This window comes from Anolis sagrei, chromosome 5 (assembly GCF_037176765.1).
Source record: "Anolis sagrei isolate rAnoSag1 chromosome 5, rAnoSag1.mat, whole genome shotgun sequence".
Taxonomy (NCBI): domain Eukaryota; kingdom Metazoa; phylum Chordata; class Lepidosauria; order Squamata; family Dactyloidae; genus Anolis; species Anolis sagrei.
In genome coordinates this window covers 118710289-118733195 of record NC_090025.1, presented here as the reverse complement: position 1 = coordinate 118733195, position 22907 = coordinate 118710289, and the positions used below count along the sequence as shown (strand labels likewise).

At 39.4% G+C, this 22907-nt stretch overlaps 1 protein-coding gene across 8 annotated transcripts in view; it reads right to left on the bottom strand.

The window, feature by feature from the left end:
* Window positions 1-22907, bottom strand: part of TBC1D1 (TBC1 domain family member 1) — a 121216-nt gene that overhangs the window by 59254 nt on the left and 39055 nt on the right. For 7 of the 8 annotated variants that reach the window (XM_067469019.1, XM_067469023.1, XM_067469020.1 and 4 more), the window contains exon 3: window positions 1760-2290. In XM_067469019.1, the coding sequence (XP_067325120.1) occupies window positions 1760-2290 (531 nt within the window). Of the gene's footprint in view, window positions 1-1759; window positions 2291-22260; window positions 22603-22907 lie in introns of those variants that run through there. The other variant, XM_067469026.1, reaches the window with a different exon arrangement.

Below are 22907 nucleotides of genomic sequence, written 5' to 3'. Positions count from 1 at the left end.
GGTGACAGGGTACAGGCTGTCCTGCCAGTTGCCCCCTGATTTTAAGGCCGTAGCAGTGAGGGAAGTACCAAGTTCAGCAAAGGTTCAGAAAAGGAAGTACTTTTTAAAATTACATCATATCCATTTCCTTAAAGAAAAAGGAACACATCACTGAAGGAAAGTTGCTAAATATGAAGACTAAGGGCAGTATACAGTGGACATGTCTGGATGGTCAAATGATATGTGGGAGATGATACTCTACACACACACATATATTACCACAATAATATGCATACATATTACCACAAGGAGCAGCTTTCTAGCTACTGGTGGGATTTTAATCAAACCACTGTCAAAAGATGGCTTGCACTGATACATCATAGCCCCAGAGAAATTGGGACTCATTGGAGGAAAGGAGTGCAGAACTGAAGTGTGAATTTTTATGTGCTCATAAATTGTGTTACTTTTGTGCTTTCTTTATGTATATATTTCTATTATATATTTATTTACTGAATATCCTGCTTTCTTCCTGGCATGGAGAAGTAAAAGCTAACCAAACTAGTATAAAAGCCTGACAGAATTAACTAACACACCTTCCATCATCCATTTTTAAAACCTTAATTTGAATGATATTAACAAGGCTTGTAGATCCATAACACTTTACAACAGGAGCAAACAAACTAGGAATGCTTCCATTAACTACCACTCCCCATTTTGTCCAGAGAGGAAAAGCATGACTGTTAAGGCAATGTCATGGTTTTAAATCCTACTTTGTTCCACAACCAGTGGTCATGACCAGTGGTAAGGTAAGATGAAACATCATCATAGGTTATCACTCATGGTCGAATATGATTGCCTTTCCAAGTGTAGAGTTTTGGTGGTAGGTCTGTAGATGGCTGCCGAGACCTATGAATCAGCTGATCATGAAAGTTTTAAGATTAAATTAAATAAATCTACTCTGGCTTTGTGCTCTATGGTATAAAGATTTCCCACTGACATTAAGTCTAGTTGTGTCCAACTCTGGGGGATTGTGCTCATCTCCATTTTTAAGCTGAAGAGCCGGCGCTGTCCATAGATGCCTCCAAGGTCATGTGGATGGCATGACTGTATGGAGTGCTGTTACATTCCCACCGGAGCAGTACCTATTGATCTACTCACATGTGCATGTTTTTGAAATTCTAGGTTGGCAGAAGCTGGGACTAACAGTAGGAGCTCACCCCACTCCTCACATTCGAACCGCCAACCTTTCAGTCAACAAGTTCAGCAGCTCAGCAGTTTAACCCATTGCACCACTAATGGTTTTATGGTATAGAAGGTTATTATTAATGGTTACATATTAATTTATTGCAAGTGTCCCAAAAACATGAAAATATATAGGACATAAATGTTTTGAAATAAATATTGCATTTCTACAATTCTAAGACACACTTTTTCCTATATAAACATCTTTAAAAATGGAATCCATCTTAAAATCGCAGGTGTATCTTATGTATTTTTGTTGTTGGTGGTGGCTGAAATTTGGATACATCTTACAATGGAAGAAATAGGTAAAAGAGAGACAATTAAGAGCAGACTTCCTAATTCATTCAGTTGTACAAAATGATTAAGAAAAGGTTCTATACAAATGGCCAAAAGTATGATTGTCTAAATGTGGCCAGCATACACTTATGTTAATTAGTTGCAATAGTTTAGCTGGTACTGATACCCAGGCATTTTAGATATGCATTTCTATACATCTGCAGGTAGTGTTGAAAACTGCTAGCAAAAACAATTGTTTTACCGTGAATAACATAATCCGGTTCCCGGCAATATCTGTAGGCTGCACATTTTGCCCTTGGATAAATTGACTTTTTAAGTTCAGCGCAACATCATCATCAAAGGATCTGACAAAGCTGTGACTCCTTGGGTTTGCAGCTTGCAAATCTTTTTTGAAAGCAAGAGAACGCAATCCAGGCTGAGAGTAGGATTTCCTCATTGGCCTCTTCTCCTGTTCTTCATTAACCAAGGGTTGGAAGACAGATCGGAATTTATCACTTATGGAAAATCCTCCAGAGTGGTTGGCACTAGTTTCATGTTGTTGGGAAAATGAATCCGAGTCCACATTTTTGGTTTCACTAACATCGTTAAATTTTTCAATACATTCATCTATAAGTGCTGGGGGTGCATTTTTGTGTGCTACTGTTACCCGGCCACAGAACAGTACTTCAAACTTTTTGCTGAAAGGATCTTCAACATCTGAAAGGTTATTCTGAAAGTCTTCTTGACGTGCAATCTTCCCAGCTTGTCTGATGGTGCTTATAATCTCAGGCACCTATTAAAAGAGAATGATAACAATCAGCTTGTACAAGGAAGAAGAAAGATGAAGATTCAGAGAATTGATAGAGTAAAATGTTGTCTGAATTCTCAAACTCTTCAGAATGTCAGATATTTGATTCCACAAGCCTTTGATCACAAACATCAAGCAATGAAGATATGTGTAACCTGACGGCATATATTACAGTCAGAAATTTCATATTATAATAACTTTCCATGAGGTTGCATCATATATTCCGTTGTCAGTTCAACCAATAAAAAAACGAAGTTACTTGTACTTTTGGTCTGCTTCTTCATGTTAGAACTAGAACATAAATCCTGGGATATGAAAGTCATCCAAAAAAATTGATGGAGTAGTAATGAGGGGACCCTTTTGGCCACCATTTGATGTGAAGCAAAGCTCTTTGTGCATATGTAAGGTCCTCCTGTGATTACTCACACACACACACACACACACACACAAATCCTGACCAGAGTGTTTATGTGCCATTCAAGGTATCCATGAGATAAAAGCATTATCTTTAAGGGAAAAGGAAATTCAAAAAAGTGCCATGCAGAAGTATACACACATCCTTTTGACTTTTCCACATTGTGCATCCTTGAATAGGAATGGATTTAGTGGGGATGTTACATTACAAACAATGCACAACACATGCCAAATACTTTGGAAAAAGCATTTCAGGATCCAGGTTTCATTTTTTGGAGCAGAAAAAAAGAAATCCCAGAAAGAACTCTTTGGATAAACCTTGTTTCTCCACAGGTGCATTTATTTCCTTTTTCAAAATAATAAAAAAGCAGGTGCGAGTTTTATCCTTAATAGTAACCGAAAAAATGTATTTTATGTTTTCAGTAAAATCATTTTAATAATGGACACTATATCAGTAGCATTAGTCAGAGGATTGCAATAAGGAAGTGGAATGATCTCAACATTAGACAGGAAGCATGACTTCACTCTCTAAGCGCAGCATATGACTCAGGTTGCCACGCTTTGGTTTGGTTGCACTTTGATCCAATGCTAAGTAACTTCAAAAAGAAGAAAAAGAAAAGAATCTGTCCTCTTTTACTCCATAAATGGCCATGCACACTAGAAGCCCAGGGGAGAAAATAAAACCATTGCAAAAACTATATTGCTTACACTTGTTTCAATGTGGCAGTATTTTTTTTACCTATAGTTAGTACTGTCAGCACTGCCGAATGATCTAGCATTTATCTTAGCTAAGTATAGCTTTTTTAAAAAAATACATTAATATTTCACACCTCTGCTTTTAATTCCCCCAAATGTCTATGCTTCTGAATTTCTACTAATCACCAGAACTTCTATTAAATTAAAATTAGTTTTGGATGCACTTAAAATCGAAAAAAGGGTGTTAGATGTCTTATGAATCCAAATCATAAATAGAATCTCATTCTTAATATTACAACAGTCTTTACTTTAGATAAATAATTGTAAATTTAAAGTTACTTCCAGATTCAATAGAGGAGCAGGGGGAGGATTTTATCATTGTGGCCAAACATAACGGAATACAGGAAAGACAAGGGGAAACCACGATAAAATTTTACCTGGGTTAATGGAAAAATCTAGTCACAAGCAGTGTCCATAATGGTTGGACTGTAATGTTTTTTTTTTTGTTTTATTCCAGACTTTAAAAGAGCTATCCAAGGTACTGACGTGTATTCCTATAATAGGTTCAACACCTTGGCTAGCTCTTTATAGTTCAGACAAAAAGCTGCATCAATAACCCACTGATATGGAAACCACCATTTGTCCCTGCCTGAAATGTTCCACACACCCTTTTATTTCCTTCCTTTCTCATCCCACCACACTTTTGAGGCCTCACTTCCTCACTCCCTGTCCCCTGGACCTATGGGATAATACAGGGAATTATGCATTGTGCAGTGGTTTGAGTGTGTACTACAGCCTAGAAGATGAGTATTCAAATCCTTGCTTGGCCAAGGAACCCCACTAGGTGAACTTGGCAAGTTGATGACCCCCAACCTCAGAGGAAAAGCAATGGCAATCCCATGCAGAATAAATCTTGCCAAGGAAATTTCATGATAGGATTGCTGTAGCATTACTCTAAGTCAGAAATTACTTGAAGGCTCACACACAGAGAATTATCTTGTTCTCACAGTTTTGTAAAATGTAAAAGAAGCTGTTAGAAGTGGTTATTAGAGGATACAGGCAAAGATGATGCACTATGCAGATAGCAGACTGTTCATGCTCTACATCCATGCCAAGATACAGCTCTGAGCTGGATGCTGAGGGTTAAACTAAAAGCACAAACTTATAAAGATAGTTCCCAAGTCCTAGAATTGTTGTGCTTATCTGTTTTAGATGGGGTTTTACTCCTTCAAAAGTATATGCATCTATTTTTGGAGGAGTTTCTCCTGAATCTGCCTCTATCACTGGATTTCCAAATGACCTCAGACAATCTTGGATGTTTTCCCACCACAGAATGGGGCTATCGTCTGCCAGTCATCCAAGTTGCTCCTGTAGAATTCTGGGTAATGTAGTCAGGTTGCAGACTTTGGAATTCTCAGCTAGAGAGGTCCTTGGCTTCCCTAAATTACATTTCCCAGAATTCTACAGGAGCAGATTGGACAAAAAGCCTCTGGTCTATATTACTGGGCCATGGTGGCGCAACAGGTTAAACCGCTGAGATGCAGAACTTGCTGATTGGAAGGTCAGCGGATCGAATCCACGAATGGGATGAGCTCCTGTCATTAGCCCCAGCTTCTGCCAACCTAGCAGTTTGAAAACATGCAAATATGAGTAGATCAATAGGTACCGCTTCAGCGGGAAGGTAATAGCCCTCCATGCAATCATGCTGGCCACATGACCTAGATGGTGTTTATAGACTTTATAGACTTAGAAATAGAGATGAGCATCAGAGTCAGAAAAGACTACACTTAATGTGAAGGGAAAACCTTGACATTTTCCTATATTACTGGTGGGAAAATGTACCTAGAGTGTCCACTAAGAGCTTCAGTTAATGCACTACAATTTTTCCAGGGTGCAGGAATAGTTTTTCTCTATTCATGCACTGCTAGCTACCAATTAGTTCAAAGTATTGGTGTGAACATGAAAAGTCCCCAGGACTTCAAAGACAAAATACTTAACAAACCGCCTGCTCTTATATGCACCGTTTTGACCCAAGATGCTCAACAGGGGCTTTATTTGGTTGTCCCATGATCCATGGCACCTATTTATGCAACAGTGAAAGCACACCTTGATTAGTTGCATATTCCTTCTGGAACACCCATTCCCAAAAGGTCTAGAGATGGGTACAATATTCAGTTTGAAATACCTACTCAAAACATACCTGTTTATGCTGGCTTTCTTCATTTAATGGTAAGTATTCCTTTTTCCTATGTTATTGTTGTAAAACTATTAATTATTTATTGTTTTAAAATGTTTTAATAGCATTATGCTATTTTATATTGTATCAGAGCAGTACTGCACTTGGACATTATATTACATGAAGTGATATATAAATGCTATAAATAATAGAAGCAATAATAAAATTTGCAGGCGCCATATACATTCATGTCTAAGGTAGAAAAAATAGCCAAAAAATCTACTGCAGCAAAAATAAGTTAACGTATATACAGGTCAATACTGGAATAGGGACTAAGCATGAAGAAGCTCCTCTCGGGGTGGCAAGGCATGAAAGCAGAAAGGGCAGAAGAAAAGGCTTCTTCCTCCAGTTTAGGCAAGGAAGGGTAGTGGAGCCTTTGCCTTTGCTTCAGGTCCTTGCTCTTCCTTTCCATGTCATTTTCTCCAAACCCTATGTGGTGAGGTTGCTGTCAATCACCCTTGTTTGCAAAGGAAAGAATAATTGCAGATGATTTGTGTGAACAATGTTTCTCCAAGTAGTATTTTGTTTGCTAAACAAAACAAACTACTTGAATAGATGGCAATTGTTTAAAATTGAGAGACATTGTTTACTACTCTTCAGGCAACCTTGCTTATCTCGTAACTCAATTTTCTGTGTATTATTTTATACAAAGAACCAGGGATAAATAATAAATAATTTTAGGTCCCCAAGTATGTATGTCAGGTAGATTTAGAGAGTCAGGGGGAAGGTTTACACTTTCACTAACAGCACACAGTATTCCTGGCCTGGATTGTGTCTTGTGCGCTTATATTATATAATTTACAAAAAACTTTTTTAAAACTATTGTAACCTCTTTAATCTGTCTTTTAATTTATTAATTATTTAATAGGTTTTTGTCTTCCAAAGTTACTTTAATCATTTAAGCTACTTTAAGTAGGTTAGATGTTTTTGTGTGTCAAAAGCTACTTGAAAGACTGTTTTTGGTGTGAGAGACTTGGCTGTCTGTAGGGATGTTGCCCAGGAAATGCCCAGATGTCTTACCATCCTGTGGGAGACTTCTCTCATGTCCCCACATGGGAAGTAGGAACTGACAGACAGGTGCTCACCCCATCTCACAGATTCAAATCATCAACCTTGAAGTCAGCTGGCACGAGGGTTTAACCCATTGCGCCACCATAGCTCTATTTGTTAGATTGGTATTATTATATGTCATACTGAGATCTTCCATAGAAAGAGGGGTATAAGAATTTTAATAAATACTAAATAAATGTAGCCATGAGACTACATTCAAAAAGGGCCTTTAGATAACTGTTCTCTGAAAAGTTATCTAAAGATCCCTTTATGAAATACTTTTTAAAAGTACATTGAGCCATCTACATTTGCAAGTTTAATGTTTGAGGAGGCCATTATTCATGACTTCTATTAATATGAATCTTGAACATCTCCCTAGGAATCTCTAGGTCCTCTAACACAACTCTATGGTTCAGTTGAAAGTTGACCATAGTGATGTACAGAAGGACCTACCAATCCCTAGAGGTGCTCTCCTGGGGCGGGGGATATGTTTTTATTAGTATTTTTTCCAGTTACGCATGGGTCCTGGGTCCCTAACTTTAGAAAAATGGAAGATTGCTGGTACATCCTTAATTCATTCATCTTTGATAGCTATGGAGGGGTCAAAGAGAAATCAAATATACTTGGGCAAAAGTTTCATAGTTTAAAATCAAGTGTTTAACAACCATGTACAAAGTGTCTCATGTATTAAATAATAAAATGGTATCCATTCTTTCTAAAATAAATGAAGTTTCTTTGTTAAGTTCATAGCCTACTATAAACAGAACAGAAATAGAACAAATCTGTACTTCCCGTTCTACTTGGACAAACACAACTTGGTCTGTTTTAAAACTCTCAAACCATTATAATCAATCTTATTTACTTTCATGTTTAAACGCTACTCAAAAGATTAGAGTTTACAGTTTATCCATGCAATGTGTCTGCCTATATTACTCAACTGGATTATTAAGTATTCCTAAATCCAAAAGTGATTGAATATCTCTGGCTTTTTCTTGTTGTTGCTGCTGAACGTTTTCCCATCTTTTTTACTTCTTGCAAATTAAGAGACTAACCTGGACCGTGTGAAATTATCTGGGCTCCAGTTATCGTGAAGCATTTCGTCTCAAAATTTTATAGGGACAGTTTTGGGCACAGACTTGCTGTCGCAGTTCAACAGTTTTATACGTCACGCATAACATTTTCTCTAGAGAGCAACATTTGTTTTTATTTTAACGGGAATGAGAAATCGGTGGAAATTTTATGTGACCACTACAGATTTATAGTTCTTCTAGTTAGTGGTCACTATTTAGCATGCAAATGGTATTCTATGCTCAGTGTATTTCAAGATACAATTTATAGCATTCGTTTGGATACTACCAACTAGTCATGTGCACAAAATTTGTTCCTACCATTTATTTCATGTTTTCTATTTCTTCGGAAACATGAAACAGGGAGCTCCGTCCACACACAGAAATCTGCTTTCGTGTCAAGCTGAAATTTCCTCCTTGCCTGCATTTGGGCAGGCCTGGAGCTAGGCTGTAGGCACACTCCGGGCCTGCCTGCAGCTGAGTGCTTTACTCCAAAGGAGCAACAGCAGATGCCAAGTAAGAAGAACGCTGGGAAGGGGTGCCAGTAGGTGGGAATACCCTCCCCACATAGTAGCTCGTATTTTGTGGGTCCGATCCAAAAAAACCCTCCTGATTTTGGGAGTCTTTCAAAAATGGATTGGGGCCCCCAACAAAAGCCGCGACATGAAATGGGGCAAGGTTTAGCCTAAAAGCACAAGACTACTTGCAACCTTCTGCACATGACACTTCTAACTTATCAAGATTCAAGAGTATAGTTGGTACTCAACCAGCATCTTAACTCAGACAAATGCCTGGCCAAGGAGGGAGAAAAATTGTATACTAGTACAAAATTAGCCTATTGTTGAGCTGAAATTGGCCAGTTCTTGGTGAAACTAGTGAGATGAGCTGAGGTGGACCAGACCTGCAGTTGCTCAACCCTGCAAGCCACTAAAAAGGTCACCTCAATGCCCAGAACTGCACCCCTTACTTTCACACCTGCTAGTTGTGGCATAGCAGCCAACCATGCAGGTTCATAACGCGAATGATGAGAACGGAGCATATTATGCCAAATCTGCAATGTAAGATTCAAAATATTTAGAATGAAGTGACACACATATCAAAGGCTTCGGCCTGGAGAAAAACTAAAGAAAAACTAAAGAAACAATATGGTGGGTGAATGGGTCATTCTGATGGTCAGGCCAAAAACAAAAGCAACCCCCCCTCCCACCACCAACAACAAAACCACAAATCACTGACCAGGACATCAACAGGCCACTATAAGCCAGCAGAAATTCTGCACTGCTTCATTTACTTGCATGTGAAACTTGATCTCAAAATTGTAGATGAACATCTCACAATGAACATTATTACCATCCCCTGTTGAGGCTTCTTCCCAGGCCTGTAGCTTGCTAGGTGGGGTGCTAAGTCCAACATTCTCTTCAACATAGTAAAGGCAGGCCCACTTATTTGTGTCATGCCACTTTTTCCAGCTTCTTTAAAAAGGCTCAAATTTATACTTACCCCTCCATTAACCCCTTTTGCAATCAGCTTACTTTAACTGCTGCAATTGCTTAATTGAAAGTGCAAAAGTAGTTCACATGCATTTAAACATGGGCATGGAATCTTGCTCTTCCCAGTTGGTTCAGGCAGAAGCAAAATGCTGCACCATCATCTGTGTTTTTCATCATCAATACCTTTTGCCATCTTGACCATCCTCTGATATTGGTTGGTAAAATATGTCTCAGATTTTTGGGAAATTGCATTCATAACCTTTTGGAAAACATCTTTTGGGGATTATAACATTTTAAAGAAAAGCATAACCTTTCAGAGAAGAACCAAAATCCCTTTAGAGTAGAATCTTCTCATGTGGTATACAACCAGATGTAATTATGCTAGGCAATGGTTTCAGTTGTTAGACTGAATAACCTGTTATCTCTGATCTGTTTGGAAAACAGATTTTATTAGTGCATAAAAAGCAGAGCTTCAGAAGTGTTTTTCAGTGCATATATATATACAATTTGTTTTATATAATGCATTCATGAGACAAAAATGAAGTAGACTTTGATTTTAAAAAGAATATATCTGGTTTACTCACAACCTTCATGTGTTCAGCATACACAGATACAAAACTTATCAGTCCAGTTTCAGATATATTTGAGATAATTCTCTGTGCCATCCGGCCAGGGCATCTCTTACAGCAAAACAGCAAGCAAGTGTGTAATTTGAGGTCTGAAATACTCCCTAGTAGTCTGAAATGACCATGTAGTCTCCAGCCCCTTCTCAGGAACCATATAACTTCTCAGGAACCATAAAGGAATCTGCATGCCAGAACATGCATACAGGAAACAGTAAGCAGCAGGTTCATAGATAAACATTACTAGAGAAGGACTGAAGAAGGTTGTCATTTCCAACACAGATTCTATCTGTGAAATGTTGGCAAATATGTTTCTTCTGAAAGACAACTCTAAACTACTTGTTTAATTTTACTTATTACCTAGAATGTTAAGGGCTGAGAAACTACCAAGAAAAATATAAAACTGTTCCATCACTTAAAAAAAAGTGGACAGAACACAGAGTTTCTCATCTTTCAAGCAAGTTTGAAAACTTCCTTTGGGAAGTGTACAAACAGCTTTAACAAATAAAGTTTTAAATCATTAATCCTTGTATTATGTGAACTGAACAATAACCAAGTCAACTAAAGGAAGGCACAGTGCCAGGGTACCTAAACAGAACCCATGGCAAATATAGGCTTAGTACAAAATGTAAGGTACATTTAGTCTCAAGATCCTTTATTTTGTCCAGGACAGCTAGATTAAATTGTGCTCTTTAAAAAAAAAACTCTTTATAAGCTCTCTTAACAATTAGAAATATTCCTATACAAAGAAACCTGCTGCCTTTCCTCTGTGTCACATGTTCTTGGAAGTGCATTAGCAACAGGTAATGCATTAGGTTCCTGATCTTATTTTCCATTTACTGAAAGCATCTTTGGACATATCATGTGCTCTAATGCACTAGTACAAAGTTAAGAATAATTCCTTTGTGGTCTAAAATCTTCTCTCAAGTTTGTGTCTGCATTGCTCCATTTCATACAGGTTGTACTTATCAGTGTTTGCGGACAGTCCCATTTCCAATGGCAAAATAGCCCAGTTGTTTATTATTAGTCCCACATAGTTGATATACATGTGCCTGCCCTGCTGTATCTTCTGTACTCGGAATTGTCTTTGTCTCCATGGCCTAGTGTATGACTTTTCTGCATCTCATTCTTCCTGGTGTTATCATAGTCATTATATTTTCCTGTAAGAATATAGTTAATGCCTTTCCCTTGGCATTTCTTATTATGGATATAAACACTACTACTAGATTCCATATTACAATACTCTGTAAACAAGCAGAACTTGGACTCCTATCTCAGGAAATTATGCTTCTTGCCAAGGATCATTTGTCCCCAATAATATGTAATAGCCTGCCTTGTGAAGTGTGAATGACCTTCTATCCCACCATATTGGCAGCCCTGTTGGTTAATACATGACCAAAGGTATTCTTGATGACTGTTTTCAGGTTGTGGAAATCCTTCCTAAGACAAGCTGGCCTGCCTATCTCCCTGCTGTCCTTCTGCCAACAGACAGAATCTTTTTAATTCAGACATGCTGAAAAAATTAGGAAGGTGGCTGACTGCTGAGAAAGTGGCTTTGAACATGGAGGAAAGGTGTTGCCTTTTCCCCCTTTTTTTGCTTTTCAATTTGCTTTTGCGTCACAGAGAGGAGATTCCATCTGAACATTAGGAAGAACTTCCTGACTGTGAGAGCCGTTCAGCAGTGGAACTCTCTGCCCCGGAGTGTGGTGGAGGCTCCTTCTTTGGAAGCTTTTAAGCAGAGGCTGGATGGCCATTTGTCAGAGGTGATTTGAATGCAATATTCCTGCTTCTTGGCAGGGGGTTGGACTGGATGGCCCATGAGGTCTCTTCCAACTCTTTGATTCTATGATTCTATGACTTATGTTTTAATATTATGAGTTACTGTGGTTTATATGTTTTAATCATGTTAAAATAAATGCAAATTAAATTACATCATTAAAATATATGAATAGATAAATGAAACAACTGTCTTACATTTTACATCTAAATCTTAATCTAATTCTAAATCAGACGTGAAAGCAATTTGACTGTGACATCTCCAAGAAAGTTTTTTCATCACTCTACTAGCAGACCCCGGTGGCGCAAAGGGTTAAACCCTTGTGCCAGCAAGACTGCTAACCAAAAGGTCGGTGGTTCAAATCTGGGGAGCCAGGTGAGCTCCTATCTGTCAGCTCCAGCTTCTCATGTGGGGACACGAGAGTATCCTTCCATGGGATGGTAAAACATCTGGATATCCCCTGGGCAACGTCTTTGCAGAAGGCCAATTCTCTCACACTCAAAGCAACTTGCAGATTCTCAAGTCGCTCCTGACACACACACACACACACACAAAATTCCACTGCAGCAGTAAATAAATAATATCGTAATCTAGTCTACTTTACCAGTGATGTTGGGGCACTGGAGTAAAGGAAAGTAAAAACCTTATAAAGAATCCTAGGGACACACAGAAGCTTTACTTTGCAATTTTGTGGAAGCTATTTTTTTCATGACCCTTATGCCTCAGCATGCTGTTTTTTCTATATTCTATAATTAGGATAGGAAACATCCCTAATACTGTATAGAGGATGCACATGTCTCAGTCAAAATGCTTGACAACAGGTGTCTTTTCTGGGACTTCTATTAAAAGACAATTTCCAAAACAATCAACAAGTTTGATTTCCCCTGGTTGAAAATCACAACTGAAAAGTCATTTTTTCTCTCTCTCATGAGCAGCAATTCTCATACTGAAGCAAAGATCCAAACTACACAATTGATATAGCTAGAAATGTAAGGAGATCCTAATTTTGAATCAGATTGCTCCATTTATGTCAGTAGCACATTTTTGATCAGTTTCTGGGTTTCAAGTGTGAATTTCTTACAGTCACTAAACTGAAAATCTTTTACTGACGATGACAGTATCACAAAGCTATTCTGCTTTCTGAATAGAAAAAGACCTCTGCCTTCAGACTTCATTCCACAAGCGGTGTGTGTGTGTGTAGGAAAGCGGGTGAATGCATCTTACTTTCCCATCTTACATCCCATCTTCTTTCATCGTCTTTCTGAATTTTCAGCTGTTTGAAATCCAATAACACTCAACTTCTGAAGATGAATTTTTAGTTTTGTTTCCATGCACTGCAGAAATGGAGTCCCACCAGAAGTCCCTCCATGAGATTCCTGTGGGACTCCATTTCCACAGCGCATGGAAATGGAGCCAAATGTCCACTTGATGAGGTCCTTCATCTCACCACAGGAAATAATTTTATAAGTTCTTTCAATATTTGCCTTTTCCAAATGTTTAGTGCATGCAAGAAAATCAGGAGACAACAGGCATGATTTCTATATGGAAAGGGTCACAAAAGATATCAAGATAACATGATAGAAATGGCAAAATTGACTCAGATACTGAGGAGATTTGTTTTCAGTACTAGTTTTCCCTGATGAAAGCTGGTTCTGCAAACATACCTCCCTGAGGTACATATGTATTACTATTCAGTAATAACGGCAACTTCTGAAATGTAAAAGGAATTAGTAAATGATATGCAGTACCGTAATCCATGTTTCTGAGTTTGCACATGATTAATTTGATCTTTTTAGTGACTGATGCACAGAACTCACATCAACACAATCACCATAAACAGCTTGCATTCTCTGATGAATCTGCTTTGGGGTGACACCTTCTGCTGTCAAGAATTCAATGACTGCATGTTACTTAAGTTGAATTGACTGACCATCAGCACAGGGTTCCATACTTTGCACTGTAACAACACAACTGTTCAATGCTAAGGCTTTCCGCCAAAATGGAACTGTAGAAGATAGTCTACTGAACAAGCCAGTACCTGCCGCATACTAATACTGCCATCTGTTGAGGAGTTATGAAGGTGGAGGCATTACTTTTCATTCAACCTTCTTCTTTAGTGTTCCTGTTACTTGAGATAGTGGCTATTTACTGGTATTGTCACTCTTTTCTTCACACCATTGCTAGTGTCACAAACTGTAATGCCTCAGGAATGTGAAACTGCACTTCCAGGTGGTTGGCATAAATCCACTCTGCTGCTGTGCTACTTCACCTTTTTATTTTTAAAAGTCGCATCACAATTACATGAAGTGTGGAGTTTAAAAAACAAAAATATTTTTAACATGGGACAAGGGCAGCAAACTGCTACAGAAGTGGTTGGACCGCATTGCACAAGGTAAGTCCTGGGACTGTGTGGCAATCAGGGATTATTGATAAGATGGGGATGAACACGTTGTATTCCCTGTCATGGAGACCCTGAATGTAAATAGTTGCTCTTGTGATAGGGTTGTAAAAAGTTCATTTTAAAGCACTGCATCATCTATATATATAAATTTGTTAGGGGCATCCAACGAGGAAACAAAACTCAAAAACCCCCCAACGAAACTTAACCAAAATTCCCATGCCCATAACACAACCCACAAGGTACAAACATATCTACTCAAAATGAAAAACAACACAACAACACACTCACAAAACGGCAAAACAACAAAACTCAAAAATCCCCCAACGAAACTTAACCAAAATTCCCGTGCCCTTAACACAACCCACAAGGTACAAACATATCTACTCAAAATGAAAAACAACACAACAACACACTCACAAAATGGCAAAAGAACAAAACTCAAAAAAACCCCAACAAAACTTAACCAAAATTCCCATGCTCATAACACAACCCACAAGGTACAAACATATCTACTCAAAATGAAAAACAACACAACAACACACTCAAAACGGCAAAAAACAAAACTCAAAAAAACCCCAAAAAAACTTAACCAAAATTCCCATGCCCATAACACAACCCACAAGGTACAAACATATCTACTCAAAATGAAAAACAACACAACAACACACTCACAAAACGGCAAAACAACTGAGCATGCGCATTGGCGCCCAGCCGCAAGTTCCCTGGCGCACGCACATGGCCTTCCGGCCAACGTTCCCTCTGCGGAAACCATGCCCACTCCAAGCCCCGCCGCGCCGCTTCCCGCACACACACACCCCCTGCCGCACACACACACACAACCCCACACTCCATCACTCCCCCCGCCGCCGTACACACACACGCAACCCCACACTCCATCACTCCCCCCGCTGCCGCACGCACACACGCAACCCCACGCTCCATCATTCCCCCCGCCGCCGCACGCACACACGCAACCCCACTCCCCTCGCCGCCGCACACACACACGCAACCTCATGCTCCATCACTCCCCCCGCTGCCGCACACACACACACAACCCCATGCTCCATCACTTCCCCACCCCAATCTTACCTCCTTTTACTTCACGCCACCTCCAAATCCCACCCCGCCCCTTCCTGCCCTGTCAAAATCTAGGAAAGACAGGAAGGAAGGAAACAAGGAAGACAGAGAAAGGGAGGTAAAGAAAAAGGGGGAAGGAAGGAAAGTTAGAGAAAGAAGGAAGAAGAAAAGGTAAGAAAAGGAAAGATGGAAGGAAAGAAAAGAGAGACAGCAGAAAAGAAAGAAAAAGGGGGAAGGAAGGAAAGAGATAAAGAAGAGGAGAAGGAAAGATGGGAGGGAAGGAAGGAAGGAAGGAAGGAAGGAAGGAAGGAAGGAAGGAGGGAAAGAAGGAGAGAAAGAGGGAAGATTGGCCACAGCAACACGTGGCGGGTAAAGGTTGTTATTTCTATTATTATTATTATTATTATTATTATTATTATTATTATTATTATGCTATTGTTCCTATGAGACCCTGGGGGAATGGGAGAGGTGTCAGGTCCCAGAGGCAATGCATTGCATTATTGTTATTGTTATGATGGTGGTAAAATAAAAGGAAATAAAAAGTGAAAGAAGGAAGCAAACAGGGAGGGAAGAAAGGCAAAGGAAGAAAGGGCGAGGGAATGAAGGAAAGAGAGAAGGAAACCAAGTAGTGAAAGAAAGAAAGAGGTAGAGAAGGAAGAAAGGAGAGAAAGGGGGAGGAAAAGGGGGAAGGAATAGGTAGGTACCTCTCTTTCATAATAGTCCAGATATCTACCTCAACTTTGATAAGTTTTACTATAGGCCACAGCAACGCGTGGCAGGGCACAGCTAGTTATTAATACAATGGCATGTAAAACTCAGTTTATAAACAGAATCAAAGGAATGCTTTCAACTCTTCAAAGAGTATGTCAGCTCTCATATTGCAAATCCTAATTAAGCTAGTCAGTACTTACTCTGGGAATTGAGAACTGATCAGTAGCAGCACACGTGTTGATACTGATCTATGGAGCTATAGATGGCATCCTTTGCTAACCACAGGTAATATCTTGCCATTTTCTTGGCTTCAGCACTTTAGTTCTTAATGGTACAAGTGTTTCTTTAAAGAACATCAGAATACTTTGGGTAATTAAGAAAATGTCTACGAATGATTTCAGGAAAAGATATGGGTGAGTATGAAAAAATCATTGGGAAAAATGTTTAAAACATTTCCCAACTTGGTTTACTAACATCATCAAGTACCATTGGGCTGGATCCAAATGTAGGCATATCAAATGAGTTGGCAAAAGGAGAAACATGTTAACCCCTTCTTCCTTTAGCCAATGCAAAAACAAAGTGCGCACTGTGTATGCTGTAGAGGAGGAATTTCCTTAAAATAGGTGGAAGCACCCATATTTACTCGAGTCTATTGAACCATTGCATGTAATTTGTACCTTAATTTTGAGGTGCACATTACTCCCCAAAAAAGTTTTTCTAAAGAAGGAAGGAGAAGCAGTGACCTTCCGCCATGCGGAAGATGGTGCCACTTCTCCTTTCTTCTTTAGAAAAGGGGTGCCATTTTTCCTTCCTTTTCCAGCTGAGAGTTGAAGGAGAAATCCCTGGGGGTTAGAGTAGGGCACCATTTCTCCATCCCAAACTTGAGAAACAAAGGAGAAATGGCTGGGGGGGGGGGGCACCATTTCTCTTTTGTCCCCAATGTGGGAGACAACAGAAAAATGGCATGGGATAAGAAAGGGCTCAGTTTTTCCTTCATCCCCAACTTGGGAGATGAAGGAGAAATGGTTTGGGGTGGGAAAAGGCACTGCTTCTCCTTTGTCCCCAACTTGGGAGATGAAGGAGAAATTGCTTGGGGAGGAAGGGGCACTGTTTCTCCCTTTTCCCCCATCTTGGGAGATGAAAGGGAGATGGCTTGGTGTGAGAAGGAATATCTCCTTCATTCCCAATTTGGGAGAAGAAGGGGAGGTGTCTTGGGGAGTTAAGGGTTGCCATTTCTCCTTTGTCCCCATTTTGGGAGATGAAGGAGAGGTGGCTTGGGAAGGGGAGGGTTGCTGTTTCTCCTTTGCTCCCAACTTGGAAGACAAAGGAGAAATGGCTTGGGGAGGGAAAGGGCGCTGCTAGCCAAAAACCTAGATTTTGAGCCAATTCATGCATTTTGTAATGTATACATCTTGGATTTGTGTAGTCTTTTTTTAATCGGAAAGCAGGGCACCTAAAAGCACCTGTTGCACCCATAGCCATTATTTGACCTCCTTAATTAAGCTTTTTTTTCAAACTTAGCTTAGTTTTGTCATCAAAAAGATCTTGGAACTGTCCATCTAGGCCTGTGGCTGGTCAGAAGGCAATGGGCTACAGCAGCTAATTGTGGAACAGGATACAGACAAGTAAATTAAGTACGCTGTTGTAAAGAGAAGAACTCTACCACAGGGACCATACAGTTAAGTAGAATCTCATATACTTGAGTATAAGTTGACCTCATGTATAAATATAGGGTAGGTTTTGGGTCCAAAATTATGGATTTTGAAAAAAATCCATATGGGTGAGTATGGATGAAAAAACATGTAGATAAGCTGGGAGTCATTCCACAGAGACAGGAAAGCACAAATGCCACCCAAGGGAGACAATCACTGCTTCCATTTTTCCTTTCAGGCATTAAAAAAGGCCTGTGACAGAAAGACTGGAGGAAGTTGCTGCTTCTTGTAGGTACTCCCAGCATGGACTAAGCTCTTGTTTTTTCATCACTCTACTAGGAGTCCCCGGTGGTGCAATGGGTTAAACCCTTGTGCCAGCAAGACTGTTAACCGAAGGGTCGACGGTTTGAACCTGGGCAGCAGGGTGAGCTCCCATCTGTCAGTTCCACGAGAGGCATGAGAAAAGCCTCCCACAGAATGGTAATGCATTTGGGTATCCCCTGAGCAACATTCTTGTAGATGGCCAATTCTCTCACACCAGAAGTGACATGCAGTTTCTCAAGTCATTTCTGACATGAAAAAATATCACTCTACTCAGAAAATAATAATAATAATAATAATAATCATCATCATCATCATCATCTTTATTTATATACTGTCCTATCTCCCCAAAGGGACTCAGGGGATGCTTCCATTTATGAGAAGAGTTGAAGTACAGTACTTACATTGACATGTGATAAATTGACCCAGGACTTTTGGGTAAATTTTTAAACTAAAAACATTAAATAAAATTTCTAGACTTATGTGTATGTATGTATACACGAGTATAGTAAGTGTATAGTTTTATACCTACTCCACAGGCCTTCATTGAAGCAAGAAAGATCAACAAATGTTTAAAGTGTCGGAACAGATTACAGATCTAATGCAGTACATAAAGGGGGGGGGGGTCAAGTTGCTTGAGACCTTATTTAATCTGTCCCAAGGCCATGCTTGGATCTTTCTTGTAGTCATGGTACTTCGTATCTTTGTAAATACCCCAGAATGGACTGCGGAATCAATTAGAGATGCTGAAATCCACACTAAAATTGTTACCAGAGAGAAATATATTCACTTTATTTCATTGGTCTATTAAACAAAAAATAAGGAAGTTTGAAATCTGAAATTAAGTTTGAAGAAATCAGCATGTACAGTGATACCTTGAGTTAAGAGTTTAATTTGTTTCATGACTGAGCTCTTAACTCAAATTGTGCTTACCTCAAAGCAAATATTTCCACTGAAATGCTAGTAGTCTGTTTTGACTCCCCAAATCCCCTTTCAATTTTTGTTTTGTGTTTTTAAATACAAAAATGTACTTTATAAATAACAAATAATGTATAAATGCACATTCACATGGAACAATAAAAAAGATCAAATTTAAAATGGTAGAAGCACAAAGTTGTGGCAAGAAAACACATTTAAGGCAACAAAACGTGTGTTGGCCGATGTAACAGCAAGGGAAAACCTGTACATTCACATGGAACAATAAAATATGAATGATTAACTTTAGAATGGCAGAAGCACAAAGTTGTGGCACAATGGTAGAAACACAAAGTTGTGGCAAGGAAGCACAAAGCACATAGTGAAGAGGCAGGAGCATCATTTTCTTTATAGTGTACTCGTTCCAGCCTTCCTCCCTCTCTTGCTCTCTCTCTGTGTCTCTGTTCATGAAACCAAACATACCAGGAATAAAACCACACAATCAAAATCAACTAACCCGAAGTTCCACCAAGTGGACAAGAGTAAAACAGAAGAAATCTCCCAAAGTGGATAAGAGCACGAGGCACAGAGGCTGCTCCCTTGAAGCTCTAAAGCCCTGTACTCTTGTGCTAATGCTTCCTCTGGCACTAGTTTTTAACTCAAAGTGCTGCTCATATGTCAAAGTGAAACCCGGGCCAAGCATCAGAATTTAACTCAAACTGCTTTTAAGTTGGGATGCTCTTAAATCGAGGTTCCACTGTATGTGCATTTGAATTACATTCATAGAATCATAGAATCAAAGAGTTGGAAGAGGCCTCATAGGCCATCCAGTCCAAGCCCCTGCCAAGAAGCAGGAATACTGCATTCAAATCACCCCTGACAGATGGCCATCCAGCCTCTGTTTAAAAGTTTCCAAAGAAGGAGCCTCCACCACACTCTGGGCAGAGAGTTCCACTGCTGAACAGCTCTCACAGTCAGGAAGTTCTTCCTCATGTTCAGATGGAATCTCCTCTCTTGTATTTTGAAGCCATTGTTCCGCGTCCTAGTCTCCAAGGAAGCAGAAAACAAGCTTGCTCCCTCCTCCCTGTGGCTTCCTCTCACATATTTATACATGGCTATCATATCTCCTCTCAGGCTTCTCTTCTTCAGGCTAAACATGCCCAGCTCCTTAAGCCGCTCCTCATAGGGCTTGTTCTCCAGACCCTTGATCATTTTAGTCGCCCTCCTCTGGACACATTCCAGCTTGTCAATATCTCTAAAACATTAATTTTCTCGAAGTGTTACTGTAATACAAAAGGTCAGAACTAGGTCACTCTAGTTCAAGCAATGAATAGCTGACCCAGTGTTAGGATATGGATGTAGGTGGTCTGACATCAGATGTCTGTCTGAGTGCTGACTCACGAGATGGCCCTGGACAAATCTCTGTTCTTCAACTTCAGTTCCTCTTCTATAAAATGGGAACAATGGAACACACCTCTTATAAGGGAGGCTTACACTGGAGACTGTAAAATACATTTTACAAACATGTTATGCATGTCTGTGTATGTTTACTTACTCCTACTTTGTCAATACTCCTACTCTAGATTCGAACAAACTTACATTTGTTTTGATGACCAAAATAAAATACTAATTCTGTTTTGCTGTTAAATAAACTGTACAATTTATTTCTGGCAACAAAAATACAGTCCCAAAATTATTTAGAAACTGCTCTGTCCTCTCCAGCACAGCCACAACTAACCACTTTAAGTCCATGTGTTGACAAAAAGGATGTGAGAGGAGAGATAGTTCATTGCAATAGTTAGCAACCAAGTCATGTGGGCAGTAGCACACCACAGAGCTTTCTGTTCCATCCAAGACATGAAATTTGAAACAGAGTAGAACAATTGTGAACTGCTCCGAGTCACCTCTGGGCTGAGAGGGGTGGTATATAAATATGGTAAATAAATAAATAAACACAAAAAAAAGAATAGGCTACTGCTTACTTTAACTACACCATATATACTTTCTTAGCCCTACAGTGGAGTAGTGAGATGAACTGTCTCATTGCTGACATTTTGGAATATGAGTTTCCAGACCAAAATAAGCTAGTCTCTGAGTTACAAACATCTGACCTACAAATTACTCATAGTTAAGAACAGGGTGAGACAACAGGAAGTGAGACAAATCTACTTCTAGGAAGGGAAATTCACTCCTGAAAGAGTTATCATGGGAAAAAGGTGCCTCCACTGAAGCTTTAACATCAATCTTTGTTTACACAACAAGCCACATTTTTCAAAATCCAATTATTGCAGGGACAGACAGTAAAATGAACTCTTCTGAACAGGGGCACAGAGAGCAAAACAAACATAACGCGAATGCTAGAAAATATACTTGTTTCAACTTACAAACAAATTCAGCTTAAGAACAAACCTACGTAACGTATATTATTTGTAAGTTGGTGACTGCATGTACAGCTTAAAAGAATGCATTGGGTTTCAGAAGGTACTCAAGGAAATTAGCAAGTGTGAATTCATTTATTGTCTCCATCTCACCACATCCTATCTACTACATTTGAGGAAAGTATAGATCACACATTCCTTATCTAGAATCCCAACATTCAAAATTGGATGTTTGATATAAAGACGCCTTTGCTTTCTGATTATTTGCTTGGTTTCATACACAGAATTATTAAATATATCAGACAGAATTACTTTCAGGCTATGTGTTAATAAATGAATTTTGTGTTTAGACTTATGTCCCATCGCCAAGGTTTCTCATTATGTATGAATATGCAAATACATGTTATCCAAAATTGAGGGAAATCCTAAATGCAAAACCCTTCTAGCCCCAAGCATTTTGGGTAAGGGATGCTCCAACTGTAGTATTTTTATAGTACAAAAAGTATGTACCAGGAGATAAATGTGATCAGTATTGAAATACTTTTGGTTGGGATTTTGTTCCCCATTCCCAGTTTGATTTTAAAGTGTGTTCTGGGCTGTTTTGTGCAAAAATTCACCAGAGTCAACAATCCCAAACAGTATATTTTTCTTATCACATTTAACGCCTGGTACTGCTCCACGCTCTCACTTTGAAGAAAGCAGAGTTCCAGTGGGAGCAGCTATCAAGCTTCCTGGACAGAGAGCTAAAATATAAACTACTTCTGACACTTTTGTTCACAGATTGCCTGCTCTGTGCACACTTTCGACAGAAGTCTCTCTACATTTTTAAGCCAGACAAGCAAAATATGAATCCCAACTCTCCGGAACAAATCAGAATGGCTAGATTTAAATGAATGAAAAATTTCATCTACTGAAGTCAATGTTCACTTTTATTTTTCCCACTTCCACAAAACTTCAGTGAAGCAAGAAACAGAACTTATGAGAACAGTCTGATCACACTATATACCCATTTATATAGTAATTTTTCTTGAATGAAACTTTACTGTTGGGTTGCTGTTTACACCAGCAGCATCTCAGAGTAAAAATACAGTCAACGATCTCAGTTGGAGCCACAGAAGAGAATAGATGAGTGAAAATCTCCGCCTACCTTTGCCACCCAATTGAACAACGGTGACATCCTCACAAAGGCAGAAACAGCCGTGTGTCACAAAGTTGTAATTCCAGCCACTTTCTCTTCTTCTCTTTCAGTGATTGTTCTCTCCCAAAAGCACCTTCATCAACATCTGCCTAAGCCGTAAGCTCATTTGATGAGAGACAAGAAAGCACTCCTTTCAGAGCATTTGCTCCATGCTGCAAAGAAACATGCTTGTTTCCAGGTCTGGGAGCAGCTATGAGGTCACTCCTCTCTCACACAATTCCACGGTCTATCAGAGATATTCAATGCAAGAAAGGAAAAGGCTGGGTCAGTCCAGAGCAGAAGGGAGTCTTCTATACGCTGCTTTCAAATAGAGACTCCACCTACTCTCAGGGAGAGGGGGAGTCAAGGAATTACTAACAAAGTGGTGCTCTGTAGATGGCTCAGGAAGCTGTGAAATGCAGCCGCTTGTGTTTAAGAGCCCTGCAATAACATACCAAGGTGGGAAATTATGAAGGCATAATGGTAACTTTCAAGGACTCCTGAATAAAAAGACAGTGTTCATAAGCACTACTTTTTGAAAAACTGCAGCCGTTAATAGAGTTTTCTGGGAACAGTCCAACTTTCAAATAATGTCACTGCTAACTGAAAATAAAAAC